General features: G+C 42.0%; 1 protein-coding gene across 1 annotated transcript in view; it reads left to right on the top strand.

The window, feature by feature from the left end:
- Positions 1–22339, top strand: part of LOC134582603 (serine/threonine-protein kinase N2-like) — a 36988-nt gene extending 14649 nt beyond the window's left edge. The window contains exons 5-20 of the mRNA XM_063439270.1: positions 344–471; positions 1209–1368; positions 2247–2432; positions 7017–7094; positions 7185–7294; positions 9838–9981; positions 10537–10612; positions 11262–12318; positions 12465–12596; positions 14533–14718; positions 15920–15982; positions 16601–16677; positions 19313–19455; positions 20514–20618; positions 21142–21222; positions 22136–22339. Coding sequence (XP_063295340.1) covers positions 344–471; positions 1209–1368; positions 2247–2432; positions 7017–7094; positions 7185–7294; positions 9838–9981; positions 10537–10612; positions 11262–12318; positions 12465–12596; positions 14533–14718; positions 15920–15982; positions 16601–16677; positions 19313–19455; positions 20514–20618; positions 21142–21222; positions 22136–22339 — 2930 coding nt within the window. The remainder of the gene's footprint in view (positions 1–343; positions 472–1208; positions 1369–2246; positions 2433–7016; positions 7095–7184; positions 7295–9837; positions 9982–10536; positions 10613–11261; positions 12319–12464; positions 12597–14532; positions 14719–15919; positions 15983–16600; positions 16678–19312; positions 19456–20513; positions 20619–21141; positions 21223–22135) is intronic.
- Positions 22340–26162: the final 3823 nt, after the last annotated feature.

The raw sequence follows: 26162 nt of genomic DNA, 5'->3' as shown, positions 1-26162 counted from the left end.
GCTGCAGGGACAGTGCGATCGGGGGCTCCCAGTCTGCGTTGAATACCGAGACAGACCAGAGGAGCGTTAACCCCGCGATTGCGGTGATCCAGGGTTAACTTTAATAAATGACAGAACTTTTCCATCAAGGTTCCTTTAGGCAATGACAAGCTTGATGGGAAATTTCTGTCTGTGGTCGGAAAGCGGTTAAAATGTTTTGTGTTTGAAACAGTGCACTGAGACATATAGAAATATGTAGAGAAACCTTATAGAAATTACCCGTTTAATACTGTGACACCTGAAACTACCATGTCGATTTCCTTTTTACCATTAATATAATAAAATTTAATAATTTGTGTCCTAGAAACACCTACAATAAGTCCATTGGAGAAACGCATTGAGGAGTTGAGCCACCGATTTGCGATCGAGCGTGCCGTGGCTGAAGGAGCCAAACATGCCATCCAGAAATTGGATGGAAAGCCGCTTGTTGAGGTCAGTTACAAAGTGTATTCTCTTAACCATTTCATCCCCAGAATGAATAATGGGCCTCCAATGTCTGTCAAGGGGTTGGAAGTTGCAGTTTATTGGCATTAGCCAAGTAGCCATGGTATAGTATTATGACTTATAAAGCGCCAACAGAATCTGCTTTATGAATAATTTATATTCTCTCTTCTGAGACCTTAATTGTTTGAAGTCTTTATTGGTCCATTTGTTCTGTATTTTATTCTGTCTCTATGGTGCTTTATTTACAATTCTCCCAAATGTTTAATTCCCATTTAGTTTTATTAAAAGCCAATAGCATAATATCAATCTATGGAAATCTATGCTAACTAGTTTTTTCTTTTCCATTCAGCATTTAAGTTAAATACGGGTTTTTTTCAATAAACTGATTTGTAGGAAATAAAAATCTGAATTACCAAACTGAAACAAACCTAGATAAGCTCTGACTAAAGCCGAGATGGAATTTCTCCAGATCACTATTTTTAGTTTAAATATTTGCAGTTCAGATTTCAGACTTTAGTGATTAATCCTGAGTTTTATACATTGAACATGATGTGGAATTATAACACCCTTTATAAATACAGTGAAAGTATGAGCCACACTTGTAGGACTTGTGTGTCTAACCTTGAACATCAGCTCATGTTAGACAGCAGCTTCCAGATATTTTTGCCAGCAGATAATGTCTGTCGTTCTGTTGATCCTTTATCTTTTTTTTCACTTTTTAACAGGCACAATCAATACTACAGGCGTCAAATGAAAAGCTGGACCTCCTTAAATATTCCTTGCAGGAACGAGTGAAAGAACTTCCTGATGGCCACCATAGGAAGAGTATAACCACCGAGGAACTGTCCCTTGGTTCAGTCAAATCCAAGTCCATAGCACTAACCGGTAAGTTGTTTTGTCTCTGAAAGATCTGGGAATAAACGAAACAAGAATATTTAACATTGAAATATCCGAGCATGTTTCCATCTGTGTGAAGTCTGACTGGAGGAAACTCACAGTTAGTCTACTGATATTCCAGCAGGATTTATTCTATGTGACGTGTATGCAAGTTTAAATGTGACCGGTGACATTTTAAATGATAACAATATGTAACTCTTAGCATCATTCTTCCAAATGTACTGAGCTAGCTTTCTGCATAACTTTTTATTGAGTGAATTAATAGCATAAACTAAGTAAACAAGTTAAGCATTACACTTTGAGGAATATTTTACTAATGGGAAATTAGATAAATGACTTTACTTACTGTCTAAGACACAGTTTATAATCATCTGAATATGTGAAAATGACATGTTACTGAGAATTTGCACTTTTTTGGTATTCTCATGAATTCAGTTTTACTTTTTTTTTTTTTTATTATCTTAGAGTCCCACTAAGTGTAAAGGTTAATCCAGACGTGGACTCCTTGTTCACTTTGCATAGAGGGGTTCCAACTTGTATAGCGTGGACTTGTTGCATTTTGGTTCTGAATTACTCCTGTGAGTGTTTAGAAATATCTAATAATGCAAATAGTATACGTTTCCTCTCTAATGGCACCAGTGAGATAAACCTTGTCTGACTACCAAGCAGGGACTAACTGAAGTTACTGAGTTTTTATCTGTTTGTAAGTTCAGTTTTGGTTGATTTATATTCTGATAAAGATGTAAAAGCTGCCTAATCATTTCATATTCTGTGTGTGCTACTTTGACCAAACACAAAGTTTTCTTTAACATCAATGTGAAAGTGTAATAGCCATTGTTACAATATTTATTCTGATTGTTTGACAGGTACTCTGAAAGTGCGAGTAAAGGGCTGTCACGGTATTCTGGAGAATGTACCTGGCAGACTAAAGGACCCGTCAGATGTTCTCCCTGGCAGGAGTCCACGTCGAGGAAGATTCTTATTAATGAACCGGATCAGAAGAAACAACCGTGGCAGCAATCAGAACATCCAAGAGACTTTTGACTTTTCTAGTACAGTGATTTTTATCTTATTAATCCCGTTATGTGTACAGTGACGCTCAATAACAGTGCTCAATATCTGGGGTATCGAACCTTTCCCTGCTACAATTGTTAAACTACATATCCCACCATTTACTGACAGAATTTATAATCATAGTCCAGTAACATTTGACAAGGTCCAGTAACATGGTTAGACAAGGTCTGTATAGGAATCTTGGATCCTTTAACTCTGTAATGTTCCTGTTTGGGGAGAATGGAGGCGAAATACAAATATTATTATCTAATAGGATTCTCCGTCCTTCACAAAGACCCTGCCAATCAATCACAATACTGAAAGTGTTGTCAAGGAGATCAGTTTTACAAAACATATTTCCAGATATCCCTCCGCAATTGCCTTTTTCCAACAAATTATTTTACAAATTCTGAATGAAGTGACTCTAAACTTTAAAAGTGAAGGAAACATTTACCAAAGATTCTTCAAGCTGGGAATCCTATCTGTCAACTTTATATCCTCCTCTAAACAAGTTACAAGTTGCCTTTTGAAACGTCCTCCTGGTCCATGGGGAGAATACTGGCTCACAACACCCCTTACATTATCGTCTTATCTAATCAGTAGACGAGATCTCGACTACTTTACTCATTGATGATTTCATTGTTTCTTTGGGATTGCGGCTTTACCATTCTGAGACTTGAACACAGCTCACAGCCTGACTTTCAATTTTATGCTCTGGACTTTCCTGATTATTTGTTAATGCACTGTTTTGGGTTAATTTTTTATCATCCATTTAATTGCCATTAAATATTATTATTACATGTATCTAACAATGACATTGTGATATATAACAGTACATTATTATGTAATCCTGTACATTCATAATAAATGCTAATAGTATTAAACAAATACAATAATACACAAACGTTACTGTATAGTAGAAAACATGGAATAGTGTGACAAAAAATATATAAATAAGATAGGCCCACCTCTCAGATCACCAGTAAAATCCTTGACATAATGTCATACCCAGGGGTGTATAACGCAGGAGGGTCTATGTAGCAAACCTCATAGGAAACTGTAGCACTTCAATATATGTGGAGTATAAACTGCAAGAAAGCCTCCTTAATTCAGTGTGCCAAAACAAGGCTGCAGGGTGTTACCTCCTTAATCCAGTGTGCCAAAACAAGGCTGCAGCATGGTACCTCCTTAATCTAGTGTGCCAAAACAAGGCTGCAGGATGATACTTCCTTAATCTAGTGTGCCAAAACAAGGCTGCAGGATGGGACCTCCTTAATCTAGTGTGCCAAAACAAGGCTGCAAGATGGTACCTCCTTAATCCAGTGTGCCAAAACAAGGCTGCAGCATGGTACCTCCTTAATCCAGTGTGCCAAAACAAGGCTGCAAGATGGTACCTCCTTAATCCAGTGTGCCAAAACAAGGCTGCAGCATGGTACCTCCTTAATCCAGTGTGCCAAAACAAGGCTGCATGATGGTACCTCCTTAATCCAGTGTGCCAAAACAAGGCTGCAGGATGGGACCTCCTTAATCCAGTGTGCCAAAACAAGGCTGCAGGATGGTACCTCCTTAATCTAGTGTTCCAAAACAAGGCTGCAGGATGGTACCTCCTTAATCCAGTGTGCCTAAACAAGGCTGCAGGATGGGACCTCCTTAATCCAGTGTGCCAAAACAAGGCTGCAGGATGGGACCTCCTTAATCCAGTGTGCCAAAACAAGGCTGCAGGATGATACCTCCTTAATCCAGTGTGCCAAAACAAGGCTGCAGGATGGTACCTCCTTAATCCAGTGTGCCAAAACAAGGCTGCAGGATGTTACCGCCTTAATCCAGTGTGCCAAAACAAGGCTGCAGGATGGGACCTCCTTAATCTAGTGTTCCAAAACAAGGCTGCAGGATGGTACCTCCTTAATCTAGTGTGCCAAAACAAGGCTGCACGATGGTACCTCCTTAATCTAGTGTGCCAAAACAAGGCTGCAGGATGGTACCTCCTTAATCTAGTGTGCCAAAACAAGACTGCAGCATGGTACCTCCTTAATCCAGTGTGCCAAAACAAGGCTGCAGGATGTGACCTCCTTAATCCAGTGTGCCAAAACAAGGCTGCAGGATGGGACCTCCTTAATCCAGTGTGCCAAAACAAGGCTGCAGGATGGGACCTCCTTAATCCAGTGTGCCAAAACAAGGCTGCAGGATGATACCTCCTTAATCCAGTGTGCCAAAACAAGGCTGCAGGATGTTACCGCCTTAATCCAGTGTGCCAAAACAAGGCTGCAGGATGGGACCTCCTTAATCTAGTGTTCCAAAACAAGGCTGCAGGATGGTACCTCCTTAATCTAGTGTGCCAAAACAAGGCTGCAGGATGGTACCTCCTTAATCTAGTGTGCCAAAACAAGACTGCAGCATGGTACCTCCTTAATCCAGTGTGCCAAAACAAGGCTGCAGGATGTGACCTCCTTAATCCAGTGTGCCAAAACAAGGCTGCAGGATGGTACCTCCTTAATCCAGTGTGCCAAAACAAGGCTGCAGGATGGGACCTCCTTAATCTAGTGTTCCAAAACAAGGCTGCAGGATGGTACCTCCTTAATCTAGTGTGCCAAAACAAGGCTGCAGCATGGTACCTCCTTAATCCAGTGTGCCAAAACAAGGCTGCAGGATGTGACCTCCTTAATCCAGTGTGCCAAAACAAGGCTGCAGGATGGGACCTCCTTAATCCAGTGTGCCAAAACAAGGCTGCAGGATGATACCTCCTTAATCTAGTGTGCCATAACAAGGCTGCAGGGTGTTACCTCCTTAATCCAGTGTGCCAAAACAAGGCTGCAGGATGGTACCTCCTTAATCTAGTGTGCCAAAACAAGGCTGCAGGATGATACCTCCTTAATCTAGTGTGCCAAAACAAGGCTGCAGGATGATACCTCCTTAATCTAGTGTGCCATAACAAGGCTGCAGGGTGTTACCTCCTTAATCCAGTGTGCCAAAACAAGGCTGCAGGATGATACCTCCTTAATCTAGTGTGCCAAAACAAGGCTGCAGGGTGTTACCTCCTTAATCCAGTGTGCCAAAACAAGGCTGCAGGATGATACTTCCTTAATCTAGTGTGCCAAAACAAGGCTGCAGGGTGTTACCTCCTTAATCCAGTGTGCCAAAACAAGGCTGCAGGATGATACTTCCTTAATCTAGTGTGCCAAAACAAGGCTGCAGGGTGTTACCTCCTTAATCCAGTGTGCCAAAACAAGGCTGCAGGATGATACCTCCTTAATCCAGTGTGCCAAAACAAGGCTGCAGGATGGTACCTCCTTAATCCAGTGTGCCAAAACAAGGCTGCAGGATGGTACCTCCTTAATCCAGTGTGCCAAAACAAGGCTGCAGCATGGTACCTCCTTAATCCAGTGTGCCAAACCGAGGCTGCAGGATGGTACCTCCTTAATCCAGTGTGCCAAAACAAGGCTGCAGGATGGTACCTCCTTAATCCAGTGTGCCAAAACAAGGCTGCAGGATGGTACCTCCTTAATCCAGTGTGCCAAAACAAGGCTGCAGGATGGTACCTCCTTAATCTAGTGTGCCAAAACAAGGCTGCAGGATGGTACCTCCTTAATTCAGTGTGCCAAAACAAGGCTGCAGCATGGTACCTCCTTAATCCAGTGTGCCAAAACAAGGCTGCAGCATGGTACCTCCTTAATCCAGTGTGCCAAAACAAGGCTGCAGCATGGTACCTCCTTAATCCAGTGTGCCAAACCAAGACTGCAGCATGGGACCTCTTCCATTGTGCCAAACCGAGGCTGCAGTGGGAAACCTCCTAGTCCCACATTGTTGTCATGCTGTAGGTTTCCACGTGTTAGCGTAGTGAGACTATTCAGAATCAGGGAAATCCATTAGATATCTCAGTCTTGAGATTTACAAAAAAAATGGCGCTGCTCCAAAGTAAAAACCAAGTAGACCGTTTTAGTCAGCCAACAATCTGTACAGGTGTTGCAATGTATAGCAAAGTAGTTTTAAAAAGAAAAAGAAGCTTTTTACTGCTACTTTGCCGTACTATTCTACATTGCAACACCTGTTCAGATCGTTTGATGGCCATTGTTCCATAATAAGACATTTTTAACATTACTCTATACAGCAGCTCACAAACTACATTTTAAGTTGGTAGACGGGCCTTATGCCCTACAATGGCCTTATTTATCGTAAACTCACTTACCTGATTCTATTGGATTGGTTACACAAATTATTTATTGAAGACACCTCTGTAAAACAATTCTTCCAAATCTGTGGCCAATATGTATTTACAATAAACATCGCTATCCAAATGAAAATCAAAACCACACTATCGATCTATATCCTGTTCAAAATTTGTAGCAGGTCAACACCAAACTACTCTACCCACATATAAACTTGGACTCACTCATCGTACAAACTCCATTCTTTACATTATTTGTTAGACAAAAAAGACCGACAGCAGGAACATCATTTTCAACATGTTTTTAGTGAATTGGTTCTAGTGTTATTTCACATATATCTCTTTGCTTATATTCAGACTGTATTACCTGGCTGACTATAAAGTTGTCTAGTTTTTTTATTTTCTTTTGCTTTTTTTACAGAATACAGGAGATTAGACTCCTTTGATGAAAGCAAACCTCTAGAGCTTTGTGTAAAGCTAATAGATGAACCTTTATATTGTCTGTGTATTGACCAAAGCTACGTAGAAATGTTCTTTAAATTAAAATACTCTTAGCCTTTTAAGTTTAGTTCCTGAAATTTCCTTACAGGTGAAGTCCGTACTCAGCTGAAGATCGATCATATTCCAGTGGGTTCAACAAGTTGGAAAACTGTTTCTAACCCATCCTGGAATAAGACATTTAAACTGGATTTAGATAAGGTACATATGGCATGCGTGTATTATTTTTTTTAGCTTGAATTCATTTTTGGCCCCAGGTAGAATTAATACGTTATAAATCTTCAAATCCTGTAAAGAGTTGTCTAATTGAACTCTTATTTCTAAACCTTTTAGGACCTTAATGTGTCAGACAGTTAAAATGTAGAGTTGTTTAACATTGGGTTAGTTTATCTTTCTCTCGATATTGTTAAAGGATTTTTTAAACAATCTGTGATATATTGCATATTTTAGAAAACATTTGCCACCTTGACTTTTTATAACTTTTTAGTTAAAGGCATTCTGTCAAGCATTAACTAACCACGTTGTTTAATTGCTTATTTTCCCCAATACACAAGCTTGCCATGTGGATAGAAAATGTATAGGTGCAAACTGATTTTATGTTTACATACCCACCACGTCTGGGTCTGCTTAATGCTCTGTACACCTGACCTGGAATGAACTGCGATTAATCTCTCAAAGTTAGCAAGTCCTGCTGTGTCAAGCACACACATGGAAGACTAGTAGTGTGGCTAGTAATAGGGCAAAGAATATAACACTTTAAACAAATTTATATCTATTCATTTACTAACCTCAATATATTGATGAAAAATAATTTTGTTTTTTTTTAATGTGAAAATGGTAAAATGTGGTTTAAATGTGTGGAAATGGTTCCTTACGAAAACATGATTGGCCAAAAACTTTTTTTGTTTACCGTATATACTCGAGTATAAGCCGAGTTTTTCAGCCCATTTTTTGGGCTGAAAAACCCCAACTCGGCTTATACTCGAGTCAGAGTCTGTATTATGGCAATTTGCATTGCCATAATACAGACTGGGGGGAGAGGGGGGCTGGCAGAGCTGTACTTACCTTTCCTGCAGCTCCTGTCAGCTCTCTCCTCCTCCGCGCCGTCCGTTCAGCACCTCGGTCAGCTCCCAGTGTAAGTCTCGCGAGAGCCGCGGCTCTCGCGAGATTTACAGTGTGAGCTGACAGAAGAGCAGAACGGACGGCGCAGAGGAGGAGAGAGCTGACAGGAGCTGCAGGACAGGTAAGTTACAGCTCTGCCAGCCCCCCTCTCCCCCCCACTGAACTGCCACTGGACCACCAGGGAAGGAGAGCCCCCCTCCCTGCCATATATCAAGCAGGGAGGGGGGACGAAAAAAAAAATATATAAATAAAATAAGAAATAAAATAATAATAAAAAAATAATAATAATAAAAAAGGGGTATAAGGACCACTATGGGAGGGGGGGGGGGGGTATAAGGACCACTATGGGAGGGAGGGGGTGGGTTAAGGACCACTATGGGAGGGAGGGGGGTATAAGGACCGCTATGGGAGGGAGGGGGGTATAAGGACCGCTATGGGAGGGAGGGGGGGTATAAGGACCGCTATGGGAGGGAGGGGGGGTATAAGGACCGATATGGGAGGGAGGGGGGGTATAAGGACCACTATGGGAGGGAGGGGGGGGGGTATGGACCACTATGGGAGGGAGGGGGGGGATAAGAACCACTATGGGAGGGAGGGGGGGTATAAGGACCACTATGGGAGGGGGGGTATAAGGACCACTATGGGAGGGAGGGGGGGGATAAGGACCACTATGGGAGGGAGGGGGGGGTATATGGACCGCTATGGGAGGGAGGGGGGGGTATATGGACCACTATGGGAGGAATGGGGGGGGATAAGGAACACTATGGGAGGGAGAAGGGGGATAAGGACCACTATGAGAGGGAGGGGGTGGGATAAGGACCACTATGGGAGGGGAGGGGGAAGTAAGGACCACTAGGGGAGGGGAGGGTAAGGACCGCTAGGGGAGGGGTGAGTCAGGACCACTGGGGGGGGGAGTGAAGGAACACGGGGGTGGGGAGGTAAGGACCACTGAGGGAGGAGGAGGGGAAGTCAGGACATATGGGGGGGGAGGGGGCGGCAAAATTTTTTTTGCCTACGGCGGCAAATATCCTTGCACCGGCCCTGCACACACTGCATTCATGCACTCACACACTGCACTCATGCACACACACACTGCACTCATGCACACACACGCTGCACTCATGCACACACACGCTGCACTCATGCACACACACGCTGCACTCATGCACACACACGCTGCACTCATGCACACACACGCTGCACTCATGCACACACACGCTGCACTCATGCACACACACGCTGCACTCATGCACACACACGCTGCACTCATGCACACACACGCTGCACTCATACACACACGCTGCACTCATACACACACGCTGCACTCATACACACACGCTGCACTCATACACACACGCTGCACTCATACACACACACACGCACACACTGCATTCATTATACACACACTGTAAATAAATATTCAATTAATATATTTTTTTTAGGATCTAATTTTATTTAGAAATTTACCAGTAGCTGCTGCATTTCCCACCCTAGTCTTATACTCGAGTCAATAAGTTTTCCCAGTTTTTTGGGATAAAATTAGGGGCCTCGGCTTATATTCGGGTCGGCTTATACTCGAGTATATACGGTAAATATCTATTGTTCATTTAATTTTTACATAGTCTCGGGAGCTAGAAATATCCTTATATTGGCATGATCAGAGATCACTGTGTGCCACAAAGACTCTGAAGTTGGAAGAATTCCTGTTGAACCCCAAACAGGAACTGTGTCTACAACTGGAACCACAGGGCACCCTTTTCATCAAGGTGAGAATCAATCTCTGGCCACGATAAATTTATAGTTATATTTTAATGTAATAATACAGAAAACAAAAGAATGATTACGTTACACAACTTTACAATTAAAAGATAGTGGATTTTCACACTTAGTGAATAAGTGTATAAATATAAATCAAACTGTACTGAAGTGTAAACTGAAATGCACAACTTAGGTAACAATAGGTGATTTGAAAGCATTCCTTAAGTCAGCAATAGTAGTAACTTGGATTTTTAGCTTAAAGGGACTCTGTTTTCAATTCATGCAATTTGCCATTTATTGAATAAACCTTTGTATATACGTCATATTACCTACATTACCACTTATAGCATCTTTAGCAATCTTTGACTTTTTTAGATAAAGGACACTATATTAAGTTATAGACTGTCTAAACAAAGGGCTTCACTTATTGTGATTAGCTGTAGAAGAACAGATTTGAAGCTGTTTACTTTTCCATTTGTGTGTCTGTTTTTATGTTGGTTTGGCAAAATAAGATATTATCATTTACTTCCTGCAGTTAACTCTTTCACCTTGTTTTGGAATAGGTGACGTTTTCCAGTCCTTTCACCCAGAAAAGGCCAAAGCTTCAAACAATTAAGAAATTAATCTCCTCAAAACAAGGTAAGTGTATGTTTAACATGCCTCGTATTAAATAGCAAACTGCCCATGGGCCTTTAACCCCTTAAGGACCAAACTTCTGGAATAAAAGGGAATCATGACGTGTCACACACGTCATGTGTCCTTAAGGGGTTAAAGGCATCTATCAGGCAGAAATGATTATTGATTGGTTACTGACAAGCGGCGAACCCTTGTACCCCAGTACTAGCCCCCAGTGTGATAGAACACATCAAGCTTGTCAAGCAGTGTGAATGCACTCAGTAACCAGTGTGGGATTTCACATTTCATTATCTTACAGGTAGAGAAACTGATACGTATACATCCATTCTAACAACCATACTGCAGGATGTACATCTTATAACATATACAGTATACACAGATTAAATTACTTATACCTACCTGAAGATCATCATTTTCACTGGATGCCATTCCCATTAACGACATTGGTATTATTGGTTATTGTAATATTATAAACCATAACTCACAATTAATACATTCAAATAAAGTTCTAGGCTTGGAGATTGTGTTCCTTCTTTTTTTTCTTATGCTTTTTACTTTAGAGTTTTTGGATTATGATGTAAGCAATTAATCCATTATTGATCTCTGTGTATCATATACAATACTCAAGTTATGTTCTGTGCTACTTTTATAGAGGAGACCACCGAACCAGCTCCACTGGAGGATGCAGCTATTGATGCTCATTCGCTGCCAGAATCGGATACTGAGAGCGTGGATTCATCGGCGCCGGCTGTGGATACTGAAACGGAAAAGACCATCCAGCCAGCTCCAGAAGAAGATGTTGTTACTGACAATCCTATATTGCCAGTAGCCACTGAGAGCATGCGCCCATTAACACCTGATGCTGATACCATTACAGAAGAGACCTTCCAACCACCTCCAGTGGAAGCTACAACTATTGACAATGTACCAGTAGTGGACACTGAGAATGTGGATTCAACACTACCAGCTATCAACACCATTAGTGAAGAAACTATCCAACCACCTCCAGTGGAAGCTAGAATTTTTGACAATGCTCCACTGCCAGTAGCAGTAGAGGACTCTGTGAGCATGGAACCATTACCACCAGCTATTGTAAGCTTGCTAGAAATGACAATCCAACCAGCTCTAGAAGTTGATTTAGTTACTGACCCTACTCCATTGCCAGTAAAGGACACGGACAGCGTGGAGCCATCGGTGCCAGCTGTTGATGAAATTACAGAAAAGACAATTCAACCAGCTCCAGAGGAGGATGCAGCTATTAATCCTCAATCACTACCAGTAGAGGACTCTGAGAGCATGAAGCCATTGCTGCCAGCTGACGATGAAGATACAGAAAAGACAATCCAACCACCTCCAGAGGAGGATGCAGCTATTAATCCTCAATCACTACCAGTAGAGGACTCTGAGAGCATGAAGCCATTGCTGCCAGCTGACGATGAAGATACAGAAAAGATAATCCAACCAGCTCCAGAGCAGGCTGTAGTAATTGACACGCCTCAAGTGTCAGCAGTGGACAATAAGAAAGTGGAATCATCACCACCTGGTGCTGCTACTGATATGGAAAAAAACATCCAAACATCAACAGAGAAAGATGCAGTTATTGATATTGATAACATTGCAGAAGAAACCACTGGACCACCAAAGGGTTTAGTTCGTGACGCTGTTCCATTGGCAGAAGCAGATGTGGAAAATCCATCATCATCAGCTGGGTATTGAGATATTCATCTTTCTCATCAATGCTGTTAACGTATACTGTGTGTTATAGGAGAATTTTGTTTTGGGTCTTTGTTTTTTCATGGGGGAGGGGACTGTATGTAATTTTAAATATATTTAAAACGTGTTCTTTTCTTTGCAGTATTCAGCAAGGAGCTCGGCTGAGCATTCAGGATTTTGATTGTCTCTGTGTGCTGGGAAGAGGAGCATTTGGAAAGGTGGGTTATGGTGTGAATTCCACTTTCAATATAAAAGGTGTCAAGATAAATGCTAGGTAACAATATATATATATATATATGTGTATTTTGCATTTCAGGTTCTGCTTGTTGAGTACAAGCGTACAAAGAGCAAATTTGCTTTAAAAGCCCAAAAAAAACAAGACATAACTGGAACTAAAAGAGTCCCAAGGTCAGTAAATGGAGGGTACTTATCATTCTAATTTTTTGATTATTTTTTTGGATGGTGATACTATTTGTCAGTTTTTATTTGTGTGCAAGAGTTGCCTTTAAAAAAGTGATTAATTGGGGGCAAGGCCTATGCCTCATGGTAGCTGGTTGCCATTTAAAATAAGAAAAACTACCACAACAAGAGGACTTAGTCTTAAAGTAGAGCGACAAAAGTTTAAAAATAAAATCAGAAAGTATTATTTTGTTGAGAGAGTAGTGGATGCATGGAATAGCCTTCCAACTGAGGTGGTAAAGGTTAACACAGTGAAGGAGTTTAAGCATACATGGGATAGGCATAATCCTATCCTAGCCATACGATAAGGCCAGGGACTAATACAAATATTTAGAAAATTGGGCTGACTAGATGGGCCGAATGGTTCTTATTGGTCACATTCCATGTTTCTATTTGCATCTTGACAGTGCTCCTCACAATACTCCTATTTTAAGCCTATTCTTGAGGCAATCTGCATTCACAATCAACACATTCGGTGCCCTACCAGCTGCTAACACTGAATGGTACGGTCCGGTTTTTAGAGGTGCCGATGCCTTTATCTCCGGCGGAGCCGATGAGGCTTAGTGAAGGCACCAGGCAGGAGAGGCGGCCAGTCTTCTGACCTGTGAAGCACAACTCTCTTGCAAAGACCTACTGTGTCCCCCCTGGGCTGGTGGGGGTTATCCCGGTCCCCACTGCGCTACCTGTCACCTGTCTGGAATCGTACAGCAGTGTATTGGAACGCAACTCTGAATGCAGGATGGTGGAGGTACTCTCCCATCAGGGGCATGCTGTAAATATGACAGAGTAGCCCTGGAGTGACCCCGTTGAGCACTCTATGATAATATTGGAAGCTATCTTTAACGACTTCTGGCCTAAGCTAACAGCCCGAGAAAAACTGTCCCGGCTGAATTCCCGATCTCGAGATCAGAGGCGGCAGACGCGAGATGGTGACAGGACCCTGTGGGCATTACTCAACCGCAAGCAACTGCTCCTCGTTTCCACGATACTCCTGGGCTGAAGGTCAATAAGGGCTTACTCACCTTGCATCAACCACACCAGCAATCAGCGATAAACCATACCACTCTTCTGCTGTCCCTTAGATGGGAAGGACTTCAACTTTTTCATTTCTCAAGCCCGTGGATCAGGGATCCAGGCCTACACAAAGGCCTGGGGCTATGGAGTTGCCTTGCCTCACCGTTCTATTACAGCTATTCTTCGTATCCAGAGACTGGGAATTGGCTAAACATGGGACTCACTACAGCATATAGCCATTACAAATCCTGTATGAGCTTTGCTGGGATTCCTGAAGGACTCCAACTCCCATTCTGCCTTCAGCTGTTCAGTCAAAAAATGTTATCATTGACTTTACTTTAGTCTTACATTTTTTTTGTATTTTTTTTTTCGTATAATTTATGTTGCGTGGATGAGACACTCTGGTAGAGCTTTTAGATGCAGTAGTACTCCTCTGGGTAATGGCTTAGCATGTGATTTGGCATTCTTACCCTATGTTACTTCATCAGTTGTCACCGTGTCTGGAAAAGCTACTCGTTAGCAAGCCTCTATCTTAATATATACCCAGACATGACTCTAGCTTGTTATTACTATATTCTAAAAATGTGCGTTTACTCTACATGCCATGCTGAAGCTTTATACAATTTCTTATTGCTAGGCTTGTAAATGTTGTCGTGGCACTACAAGTATGAATGTTGTTATTTGCACAGCAAAAAAAAAAAAGTGATTAGTTGAATTATTCCATTTTTATTTCCAAGGCTTATATGTGAAAAGGAAATCCTACAGACTGTGAGCGAAGTACAGCATCCTTTCCTTGTTAACATGTTGGCAAGTTTCCAGACTCAGGGTCATTTTTGTTTTTTAATGGAGTATGCCGCTGGTGGGGACTTAATGACCGATATTAGGAACAACAACTTTCAGCCATTTTCCACAACCAGAGCTGTGTAAGTAACAATAGTTTTGGGATTATGGAAACGGATTGTCGCAGTTTGGTTGGTAAAGGGTGCTGACTGCAGCAGCAATCACTGTAAGTAGGAAATTAATACCCATATAAATACAAAGCAATGAGGAAAGATAACAAGTATGTTAGCTACACGAAAACAAGTGGGTAACACAAATGCAAAACAAGAGAAAAGGGAAATTTAATATGAGGAAACTGGAGGCCTCTGGGTCTCTGACCTTCTGGACACAGGATCTCCAGGAGCAGGACACAGGGAGCAACTCCAGAACAAATCCAATGAATTGACACAGAAAGGGCTGGGCTACACTAAATAGGGAGAACATCATCCTAAGGAAAGGCCTGCTGGGGACAGTCAGATCTCTTCAGTCTGAGGACAGCAGCCTGCAACAGCACCACAGAAAGGTGTTGGCAGTATGAGGTACTGCACCAAACTGCAGAGATCAGAAAACCAGCCAATATTCATGGACTCGTGACACCAAGCTAGACATCCTAACCAAATGTAATAAAGGGACACTATAGTCACCAGAACAACTGCAGATTATTGTATCTGTTCTGGTGAGTAGAATCATTCCCTTCAGGCTTTTTGCAGTAAACACGGTCTTTTCATGGAAAATGCAGTGTTTACATTACAGCCTAGTGATAACTTCACTGGCCACTCCTAAGATGGCAGCTGGAAGTGCTTCATGGGAAAGTGCTGTACAGTGTACAGTGCCTCTGCATGGAGACAATGAACTTTCCTCATAGAGATGCATTGATTCAATGCATCTCTATGAAGAGATGCTGATTGACCAGGGCTGTGATTGGCTTGTGCTGGCCCTGATCTGCCTCTTTGACAGTCTCAGCCAAGCAGGCAGATCAGGGTCAGAGGCAGCTGCAGACTTGAATACAAGTATGATGTTACTCTATTTAGAGAGACCATGGGGCTAGATGGTGGATTTAACACTATAGGGTCAGGAATACAGGGTTGTGTTCCTGACCCTATAGTGTTCCTTTAAGGTGGACTAGAAATTTGAAAACAAAATCAAAAACAGATTAAGCTGACTGTTAATACAGAAGATACAAGACATTGCAGGAAATATATCTGAGCACAGATTGACACAGGATTGGTGGAATCAAAATTTTCAATGGTACAAAAACTTCATTTCCTTCCCTAAAATGAAACTAACTTATTCTCTTTTCTACAGGTTTTATGCGGCGTGTTGTGTGCTCGGCCTGGATTTCTTGCATCAAAACGATATTGTTCACAGGTAAGTGTACAGGAAAAAATAAAGTTAAACATACATAGTGAACAAAGAGCTGTGTGTTGCAGGCGCTTAGGTAGTTATTATGGTAAATTGCAAAACGCTACAACACTCTGTCCCTTTCACCCACCACAAATTTGTATAGTAAAATAGAAAGGGAAAAACGCTAACAGCAGTTCACCTTAGGAATGGATCATTCAATAAATTTGTTATACACCTACCCTTAGAAGGGTGACTTGATGCTGTCTTAACAAAATTGCGTGTAGTACGTCCAATTCAGGTAAAAGATTTTATATCTTCTGTATTTTTTATGTGTATATGTACCTGAATTGGACACAATTTTGTAAAGACAGCATCAAGTCACCCTTCTAAGGGTAGGTGTATAACAAATGTATACATACATAGTGTCCCCATAAATATTATCTGTGTTATTTTAATGTATTGTGATCAAAATGATGTCTGTGGTTTGATTGATTAGTTATGTTATTATGTTAACTGTTTGTCTTATAATAGTTAAGTCTTTAAATCTAATCTTTAAAAAGGCTAAAAAAAAAACCATGTAATTCAAGTGCCTCTAGTGATATTGAAAAAAATAAAAACTATTTTTCTGTATTTTAAATCCAGAGATCTCAAATTGGAAAACATTGTAATTGACATAGATGGATTTGCCATAATTACAGACTTTGGTCTTAGTAAACAAGGTAAAAATTAGTTTATATTAAACAAAAGTCATTTCTCACAAAGTTGCAGAATTTTACTTTACCTACAGCAGTGGTGTATTTTGGATTTGTGCTGCCCTAGGCACGACTAAATTCGGCCACCCCTAATATCTAAATTTGCCCCCCCAATTCGATTGATACATGCACTAATATACACTCACTGACAGATACGCAGTCATTGGCACACACATACAGTCATTGGCACACACTGTTTAACCAACACACACTTTCACTGACAGACACACACTGACACACACCCACTCGCTAACAGGCACACACTCTCAGATACACATAAAATTACATACACACACTGACACACACACTCACAGGCACACCCATTATCACTCACAGACACACACTGACAGCTACACTCACTCACTCACTCACAATAAGGTGGACAGCTCCAGAATACGAGTCAAACAAGGCATTTTTCTGGGAGCTTGGGTGGCATTTTTTAGCGCCCCCCCCTGAAAGTGCCGCCCTAGGCAAATGCCTTGTTTGCCTTGTGGTAAATACAACCCCTGACCTTCAGATAACATCCAACTGCAAACCGAATTAAAAGTATGTATGAAACACAAACCGTTACTCACTAAAGTCCGATTGGCTTCGTACTTAATGGGGCAAACCCATCTGACTGAATTTTGTCAGAAATGCAGCCAAATTTTCCAAAATTCTTTCCCCTAGGCATTTATAGAAACCAGAATGAAAATAGTTAAAGCCTTGGCAACTGCAAGGGTTAATTATGTTGCAGTTGGTCAAAATATATAAATAAAAACCCTGTGGGGACCATTAAGATCCCCATATGACTATAAGGAAGTTTAAAACCTCCCCCTTCCCTTAACTGCCATAGGGACTGTTTAAAACTAGCGACTGGGCAGCCAATGTCCATAGTAAATAATTGGGAGCACATAGTCCCTTGTATCCCCACCTGTAGGCATTTGGTGGGGGGCTAAAAATCAATAATGCAGGTCGACAGTTGGTGGAAGGCTACTCATTTTATACTGGGAGAACCTAATGTCCCCACCACATTCATTAGTGCTGGGTAGGGGCTCTAAATATTTAAAGGAGCGCTAAAGGATCAGGAACACAAACATGTATTCCTGACCCTATAGTGTTAAAACCACCATCTAGCCCCCCTGGGCCCCTCATGCCTCCCTAAATATAGCACAATCTTACTTGTATTCAAGCCTGAAGCTGTAGCTGTGCATATGATGTTTGTCTCAGACTAGCAAGCTGCCTGCTGGCATCATCAGAAGTTGTTGCCAGAGCCAATCACAATGCTTCACAATAGGATTGGTTGAGACTGTCAAGGAGGCAGATCTGGGGCAGAGCCAGCACAATTCAAACACAGCCCTGGCCAATCAGCATCTCCTCATTGAGATGAATTGAACCCATGCATTTCTATGAGGAAAGCTCAGTGTCTGCATGTAGAGGGAGAAGACACTGAATGTTTGGATGCATTTTAGGCAGCCATGACCTAGAAATGATCTCTAACAGCTATCGGAGGAGAGGTCAGTGAAGTTATCATTAGTCTGTAATGCAAACACTGCATTTTCTCTGAAAAGACAGTATTTACAGCAAAAAGCCTTAAGGTATTGATTCTATTCACCAGAACAAATTCAATAAGCTGTAGTTGTTCTGGTGACTATAGTGTCCCTTTAAACAATGGGGGTTGAACATGCCATTGTCCAACCCTCCCCCAAAATTGATTGTCACTATTGGGTCCCCAATCCCCTCTTTTACAATGAATTACACCTACCAACCCCTTTCATTATAATAAAATTGGGAGGGAGGCATTAAAACTAATATCTTTGAAAGAAAATAAATTATACTTCTCTTCTGAAGTCTTTTTTTCTTGTAAATCTTATCTTCAGCCCCAAAAAGGCTACTTTAGTATCCATCATCCTGCAATGTAACACTTACAAATCCCAATTGCAAAAACCTGCCCACAAAATTATAAACCTGACACAACTTAAATAAATCTTTCTTTGTCCTGCGAGGGCTAGTGCAATATGAAGCTTTAAAGTGGGAATTGCCTTTATAAAGGCTTTCCCACACATTGAATTCTCATTAGAGCACTCTGATTGGTTGGCTTGTCAGCCACAGATTCGTAAACACCATGTAAAACTTTATACAAAATTACAGAGAGAATCTGCAGCTGCAATGCACCAACTCCTTGCAGCAATATTCTAATATCACTTATAACATATACTGTATATCAGCAACATCTATCTGTATCATACAATAGAAACAGAGTGTTGGGAAAAGTGAAAATCTGGTGCTGCTATCACCTATGTGCACCACTCAACACATATACAAGTAAAACAAAGTGAAATATAAAATGGTGAGAGCACTCTAAAATATTTAAAATTACCAATACTTCATAGGGCTTATTCCTGTCTACTGGGAATCTGATGTTGTACCATCTGATGTTGTCTTAGTCTTTTGTTATAAGTTAAAGTCTCAGATCTGTCTTGTAGCGTTGGCCGGCAGCACAGGGCTCACCGCGGTACTGGAACTTGAATTTCAGGTTCCGGTTTCCGGCGGGACTGAAAGGAAGTGTCAACATCTATCAGTATATTTACCGATGCACATTTATCTTTTCTCTTTTTCTGAGGGATGGGATATGGAGAACAAGACAGAACATATTGTGGCACCCTGCATTACATGGCACCGGAAATGGTTTGCGGTAAACCATACACAACATCTATTGACTGGTGGAGTCTCGGTGCAGTTATTTATATAATGCTGTGTGGAATGGTAAGAATAGCTAATTTTTACCAATTTGTAGGATTCCTCGTTTATAAACCAAAAATACCTTGTGTGATGTCAAACAGTCCATTGATAATAGTGATAGCATTTCAAACTGTAGACTGGTAGGGGTTAAAGGGAAACCTGAGCACCATAACTACTACAGCTCATTATACTGTGTATCTAAATATCAGAACCCAATAACTCCCTCTTCACTTTATCCAAACTTATTTTAACCCTATAGAAAAAAAAAACAAAAAACAGATGTATGGTACAAACAGGCGCTGTGTAGATGTAACGATAAGTGCTGCTAATCTCCACAGTGAAAACAATCAGTAAATTTTACAAATATATTCAGACATAAAAACTAAACTAAGTGGACAACGCACTTGTGTGATATCAATCTATGAAATAAACATTTAGCACAATAGTGAGCACTAGTGGTGTGTAAGGGTAAAAAAATAAGGAATATACCATGTATATGATATCCCAAATGTCTCTGTAAGGGGAAATACTCCAAATAGTGTAATACAGTTTGAACATAAAATAAATATAAAAAATAATGTTATTGTTGCATTACACTTAATGAGCCTATGTGCAACTGGCTCAGGTAATTCAACATATGTGGGATGGAAATATCCCTGGAGTCAACTGTCTTGCAGGTTCACCTGGTGTCTGGACGATCGTTGGGTGACTTTCTCAGCAAACACTCTTGCTTGTGCTCTTGCCCTGCTTCCCCGCTCTCCCTGACAGGGCTTGTACGAACACTGGCTCCAGTGCTTTGTTGACCTTCCTCCCCTCTCTGTGTCCCCCGACATGCCCATGTCCTTATTTATTTATCCGCACACACCACTAGAATGTTAACTATTGTGGTGAATGTTTTTTTTCTAGATTCATATCACACAAGTGTGCTGTCCACTTTGTTTAATTTTAACCCTATAATACTCTCTCAGTTTATTTATATTATATTTATTGGTTCTGCTTTGGCAAACCATTTACATTAGACATTACCCACCGTAGATCCCATGCCAACCCTGCACTTTTTCTAACTGTAGTTTTTCTATTAGTATCCCTTCTCAGGTAACAGAAGAGAGGTGAGGTATAATATTGTCTATTCAACGCCGCACTATCCGAGGTTCCTGACTGCAGAAGCACGATCAATATTAAGAAGTGTAAGTTGCCAACACATAGTGCTTTCTAATTTAGATAGATTGAGTTAGCTCGTTCTTGGACCCTCCAGGATTAAAGTTCCTGCTTCTAAGCAGTACTACTCTTATGGCTTATCATGCTATAATGATTCCATTGTGTGTGAATGTGGGCTCAGGCAGTTTGATTTGTAAGGCTCTGGAAACACAGCTGGTCGTGTGTGAATATTCGGTGTGTTAGATTGTAACAGAGAACAACAAGCAGTCACAAACACATGGATCTAGTTACAGAATAAAACCGGTTAGAATTCCATGTGGTGAATGAAATAATAAGCATGACTAATACCATCGATCAGGGCAGAGCTATGTCCGGGCACCAGAACACGATGCCATGGCGATATGGTGCCTTCTGTTCATTGAGCTCTGTACTAACGTATACAGCCTGAGCTCATAAAAGAAGATTTTACAGAACCTGCAAGAAAATGCCTTTAATTCTCAGTTTTTTTCAGTTAAAATAAAATTTTCCATTTTTCTAAATTTTCTTTTACAGCTTTTGCATAAAGATCCCAAAGTCCGTCTAGGAGCCAGCGAGAATGATGCCTGGGATCTGAAGAGCCACCCTTTTTTTAAAGTATGTCAAATAGAAAGACACATTCTAGCAGCTAAATAAATATTAGGTTTTAGTTGAGATTTTTAACCAAATATACAATATTTCTGGAGTTCATGTACCGTATTTATCGGCGTATAACACGCACTTTTTCTCCCTGAAAATAGGGGGAAAATTGTGGGTGCGTGTTATACGCCGATATCCCATAATTACTTACCTGTCTTGAAGCGTGGGCCGGTGTTCAGCGCGCACCGCGGTACTGGAACTTCAAGTTCAGGTTCCGGATTCCGGCGGGACTGAAAGGAAGTGTGCACATTGTGTGCACACTTCCTTTCAGTCCCGCCGGAAACCGGTACCTGAAATTGAAGTTCCAGTACCGCGGTGCACGCTGTGAAGCCGGCCCACGCTTCAAGACAGGTAAGTAAATATGGGACAAGAGGGAAAGTGCACTAGGGGATACTATGGGAGGGGGGAGGGGAGAATAATATGGAAAGGGGGGGGACACTATGGGATGAGGGGGGGAAGAATACTATGGAAAGGGGAGGGAACACTATGGGATGAGGGGGGGGACACTATGGGAGGGGGTGGAGAATACTATGGGAGGGGGGGAGAATACTATGGAAAGGGGGGGAACACTATGGGATGAGGGGGGAACACTATGGGATGAGGGGGGAACACTATGGGATGAAGGGGGGGAAATTTCCTGGAATTTCCTTCTGAAAATAAGGTGCGTGTTATACGCCGATAAATACGGTATTTTATATTTAATCATTCAGGGATCATAGGAAAATTATACCCAGCATCTCCTTGTCCCTATGGAAAAGCCACCCCTATTTTCATATCTATTATTCTATATTCTTAGTTTACTGATTGTATAAGAGTACACACTACTTATCTTCCTCATCCTTTTCCCTTAAACTTTTTGAATTTTTAACAGCAAATAGACTGGTTCGCATTATTGTTTAAGAGTGTCAGGCCGCCATGCGTACCATCCATCGAGGGACCAGACGACGTCCGCTACTTTAATAGAATGTACACATCATGCGCCCCCATTCTGACACCGCCAGGCGAGTCTGAGTCACTATCTGATGTAGAGCTGGAGCTATTCAAAGATTTTGACTGGGTTTCCGATAGGATTTAAAGCTGGAGATAGACATGGATGGACTTCGCTGGAATCATCATATTAGCATTGTTATTTATTCCAATAAAAGTATTATTATTTCCAATTGATTCAGTATCTAATTGTGGATAATGTGCATAATAGATGGCATGAAGATCAATTGATTAATAGAAATAAAGATAGAGGAAAAGTAAGAAAGAAAATAGAAAAAAGTCAGCAAATGTTAAAAGGGAACATGCCTTCCTGGAAAGGGTGTTTGTATGAGTCTCATACATTGCGAACAGTAATCAAAAATTGGATCAATTTCACTATACACTAATCAGCCACAACAATTAAACCACTGACTGGTGAAGTGAATAACATTGATTATATCATTAAAATGGCACCTTGTCAAGGGGTGGAAATTATTGGGCAGCAAGTGAACCGTCCGTTCTTGAATTGACTTGTTCCCCTCTCCATTCGGTTATCCATCTCCCCCCACCCCCTGTTTCCTGAATAATGACGAGAGTCTCTCTTTTTTACCCCCCGACCATCCCCTGGCTTGTTAACTTCAAAGAACTAATTAGCTCAAGTGCTTTCCCTTGGTGGCTGCGATTTGTTTAACTGAACACACGTGCTCTAGTGAATGGCCATTTTGTCTCCCTAACGCAGGCAGTGGTACATGGTTGTCGAGCGTCTGAAACCCCTTTTCGGAGACGCGTCCCCACACACTTTGTGTGTCTTTTTCCCCTTTCCCAGCCCTCTGTGCACCTCTAACCCCCTCCAAACCCTCTGTGCGCCCTTTGGTTTGTGGTTTTCTCCTACAGATTTTGGGTTACTACCTGTAGGATTTTGTACCTTATAACTACACATCGGCTATATATTTTTCAGCATGTCATAGTTCCATTAGAGTGTAGTCGGGAGTCATATCCTTCAGGGTGTCTGGGTAACTTGGGGGTAAACGTGCATGCTGTGTGCACAATCCAGATTGAATTACACTTTTCATACTTCCATTCACTGTATAATATTGAGCTCTCCTCTATAACACTACTATCGATATAGTGTTGCCACTGAGGCACAAGAGGTTAACACTAGTTGCAACATTTTGTGGTTCTCTGTGGATACAGGTAGACTTATATTAACTACCTCCTGTGTAGAGACAAATTTGCTCCTACTTTAAGACTTTTAGTGGACATGCCACTCTACTAATACCCTAGCAACTAATAAATGATTTTCCCTATATGATTTAGCACTGGAAATATGAGAGGGCATTGTCTTTAAGTTCTTGTTTCAATATGTTGTTCCTACATTTTTAATTGTTATTTGTTTTTTTTTGTAAACTTATATTAAACGTAAGCTCTTTAATTAAACAAGGCTATCCAACATCCTTTGGGAACAACTTTCTGTAATTATAATTAGGCTTAGGCCCTTTTAGTTGGATGGTCCATTATCAAGGGACCCATACCTTTTTCTTTTCTCTATTATGTACCTCTAACAATAATAATAATCATCATGGCAAAAACTTTACGTTGTCCAGGAACACTGTTGCTTGGCCATTTGACAACGCAGTAGGTCAGATTTGGCTACCTGTGGCACACAAGGTTACCTACCCAAGTGGGCCAGATGGGAAGATCATAGGCTTTCAACGTCTGAGCAAAAGAGTTGTGCTACTGAATTCTCTCTCATACTACCCGAAATAGAAAATGTTATTTGTCATATTGTGTTTTTAACAAGGCTGGGTAGTAGGAGAACGACGAGGCACGCAGTGAGGCAACGAACCTCATACCTCATACGCATTCGGTATTCCAGATGTTTTGGAATACACCTCCCATAATGCTGGCAAAGATGTAATTTATAGCATCTGGACTGCCTAAGGTTACCTACCTCTGATCACAGTACACAATGTTGATATCGCCATGCAAACAGGAGAAACTTATCACTTATCAAAGTTGTGACATACACACAAATATAATGGTTAGAGTAAAATGGCATAACAGACACAGTGCATGCAGACTTGCGTGCCACATATTTACAGCAGACAGACACAAAGATTGTGAGAGACACACCGTATTAAATATAAGAATTGGGAGTACTATACATACATAATGCACAAAGACACGGAGATTACAGAATTCAGTGACAGACGGATTTGGTTGCAGATGTGGGACAGTCCCTCTGGCTGGGGTGCAGTTTCTCATCCACCCCTGCTGAGTGACTAGATGGCTGGGCTTTTGTAGCAAAAAGCAGGCCATGGCGTCTGAGATCTCTGAAATAAATGTTTTGTAGTCAAATTAGGGCTGTACACATCTAACACACAGGCCCCACATACTGCACAGCCCCCTATTTAGTACACTGCCCTCCCCCCCCCACATCTAACACACAACCACCCATCCCCACAACTAACGCACAGCACCCTAATAGACTGCCTCCTACATCTAACGCACAGCCCCCTAATACAAAGCCCACCATGTACTGCACAGACCCCCCCCAATGTACTGCACCGACCCCCCAAATATACAGCACAGACACCCCCAATATACAGCACAGACACCCCCAATATACAGCACAGACACCCCCAATATACAGCACAGACACCCCCAATATACAGCACAGACCCCCCAATATACAGCACAGACCACCCCCATACTGCACACCCCCCCCCATAATTTTAGAATTAGAAGACCACCTCACACTGCACAGACCACCCCACACTGCACAAACCCTGCCATACCGCACAACCCCTCCATACTACACAGACCCCCCAATACTGCACAGACCCCCCCCCATACAGCACAAACCCTCCCCATACTACACAGACCACCCCAATACTGCATAGACCCCCCCATACTGCACAGACCCCCCCATAGTACACAGACCACCTCACACTGCACAACCCCCCCCCCCCCATACTGCACAGACCCCCCTCCCCCGGATGGCTGAGTGTTGGGAGCGAGACTGACCTGATAGATGTCAGGATGCACTTGAGGATCGGACACAGCGCATGCGCACTAAGGGGTAGGAGATTTCTCAGAAGCACAAATGGCCATCAGATATCTATACCCCTAAGTGCGCACGCGCGGTGTCCGCAGGCAAGCCACAGCTGATTTTGTGCGCGCGTGCGCAGTATGGGGTATAGAGATTTGACAGTGAAAGGGACCATCAGACCTCCCTACCCCCATACTGCGCACGTGCGGTGTCTGTGCGCGAGGCTGTCCTTGCTGGGTAGGCGCGTCTGCAGTGTGGGGCAGGGAGATTGGATAAATGCTCGTCTCTCCCTGGACGCTGGTGCGCACGTGCGGTGTATCCCGCTCTGTGTGCATGACGGGAGTACTTAGCCGGCGTGCACACTGGCCCGTTACATCCCCTACCGCACACCCCCTCTTGTTGGTCCAGGCACAGTGTGTCCCGGTGGACGACTGCTTGGTTTTTCACATGCGCAATGGGCAGCCTCTTCTCCCCGTACTGTGGCTGAAAATTTCACCTACCTGACCTTCTACGCCTCCTCCTCCAGCTGGGAAACGTCACTTCCGGTATAGAATTCTGACAAGTTATAGTGAAATGATAGAACACCGGTCTATTTTCCATGTTAAAGTCAGTTCAAACAGACGAACGCCAACCATTCGAATTGTCGAATGAACTGTTGAATGGTGTTAGAATTGTCGAACGGCATTCAAATTGTCGAATGCATTGAAGTCTGGAGAAGGTAAAACTTCAGCTGAATTAAAATGGTCGCCGCCACATGTTCGTTTGTCGAATGGCGGCCTAAAAACTGAAACGGGGGTGTTAGTTAATGAAGACCAGGAAAAGGCAGCAATTTCAATTAACCGTTTAATAATCAGAGATTAGAGTTGAAACCTATTATTCA

This window comes from Pelobates fuscus, chromosome 13 (genome assembly GCF_036172605.1).
Source record: "Pelobates fuscus isolate aPelFus1 chromosome 13, aPelFus1.pri, whole genome shotgun sequence".
NCBI classification, from domain to species: domain Eukaryota; kingdom Metazoa; phylum Chordata; class Amphibia; order Anura; family Pelobatidae; genus Pelobates; species Pelobates fuscus.
Note: the sequence above shows the minus strand (reverse complement) of the source record. Positions and strands in the feature narration are given on the sequence as shown.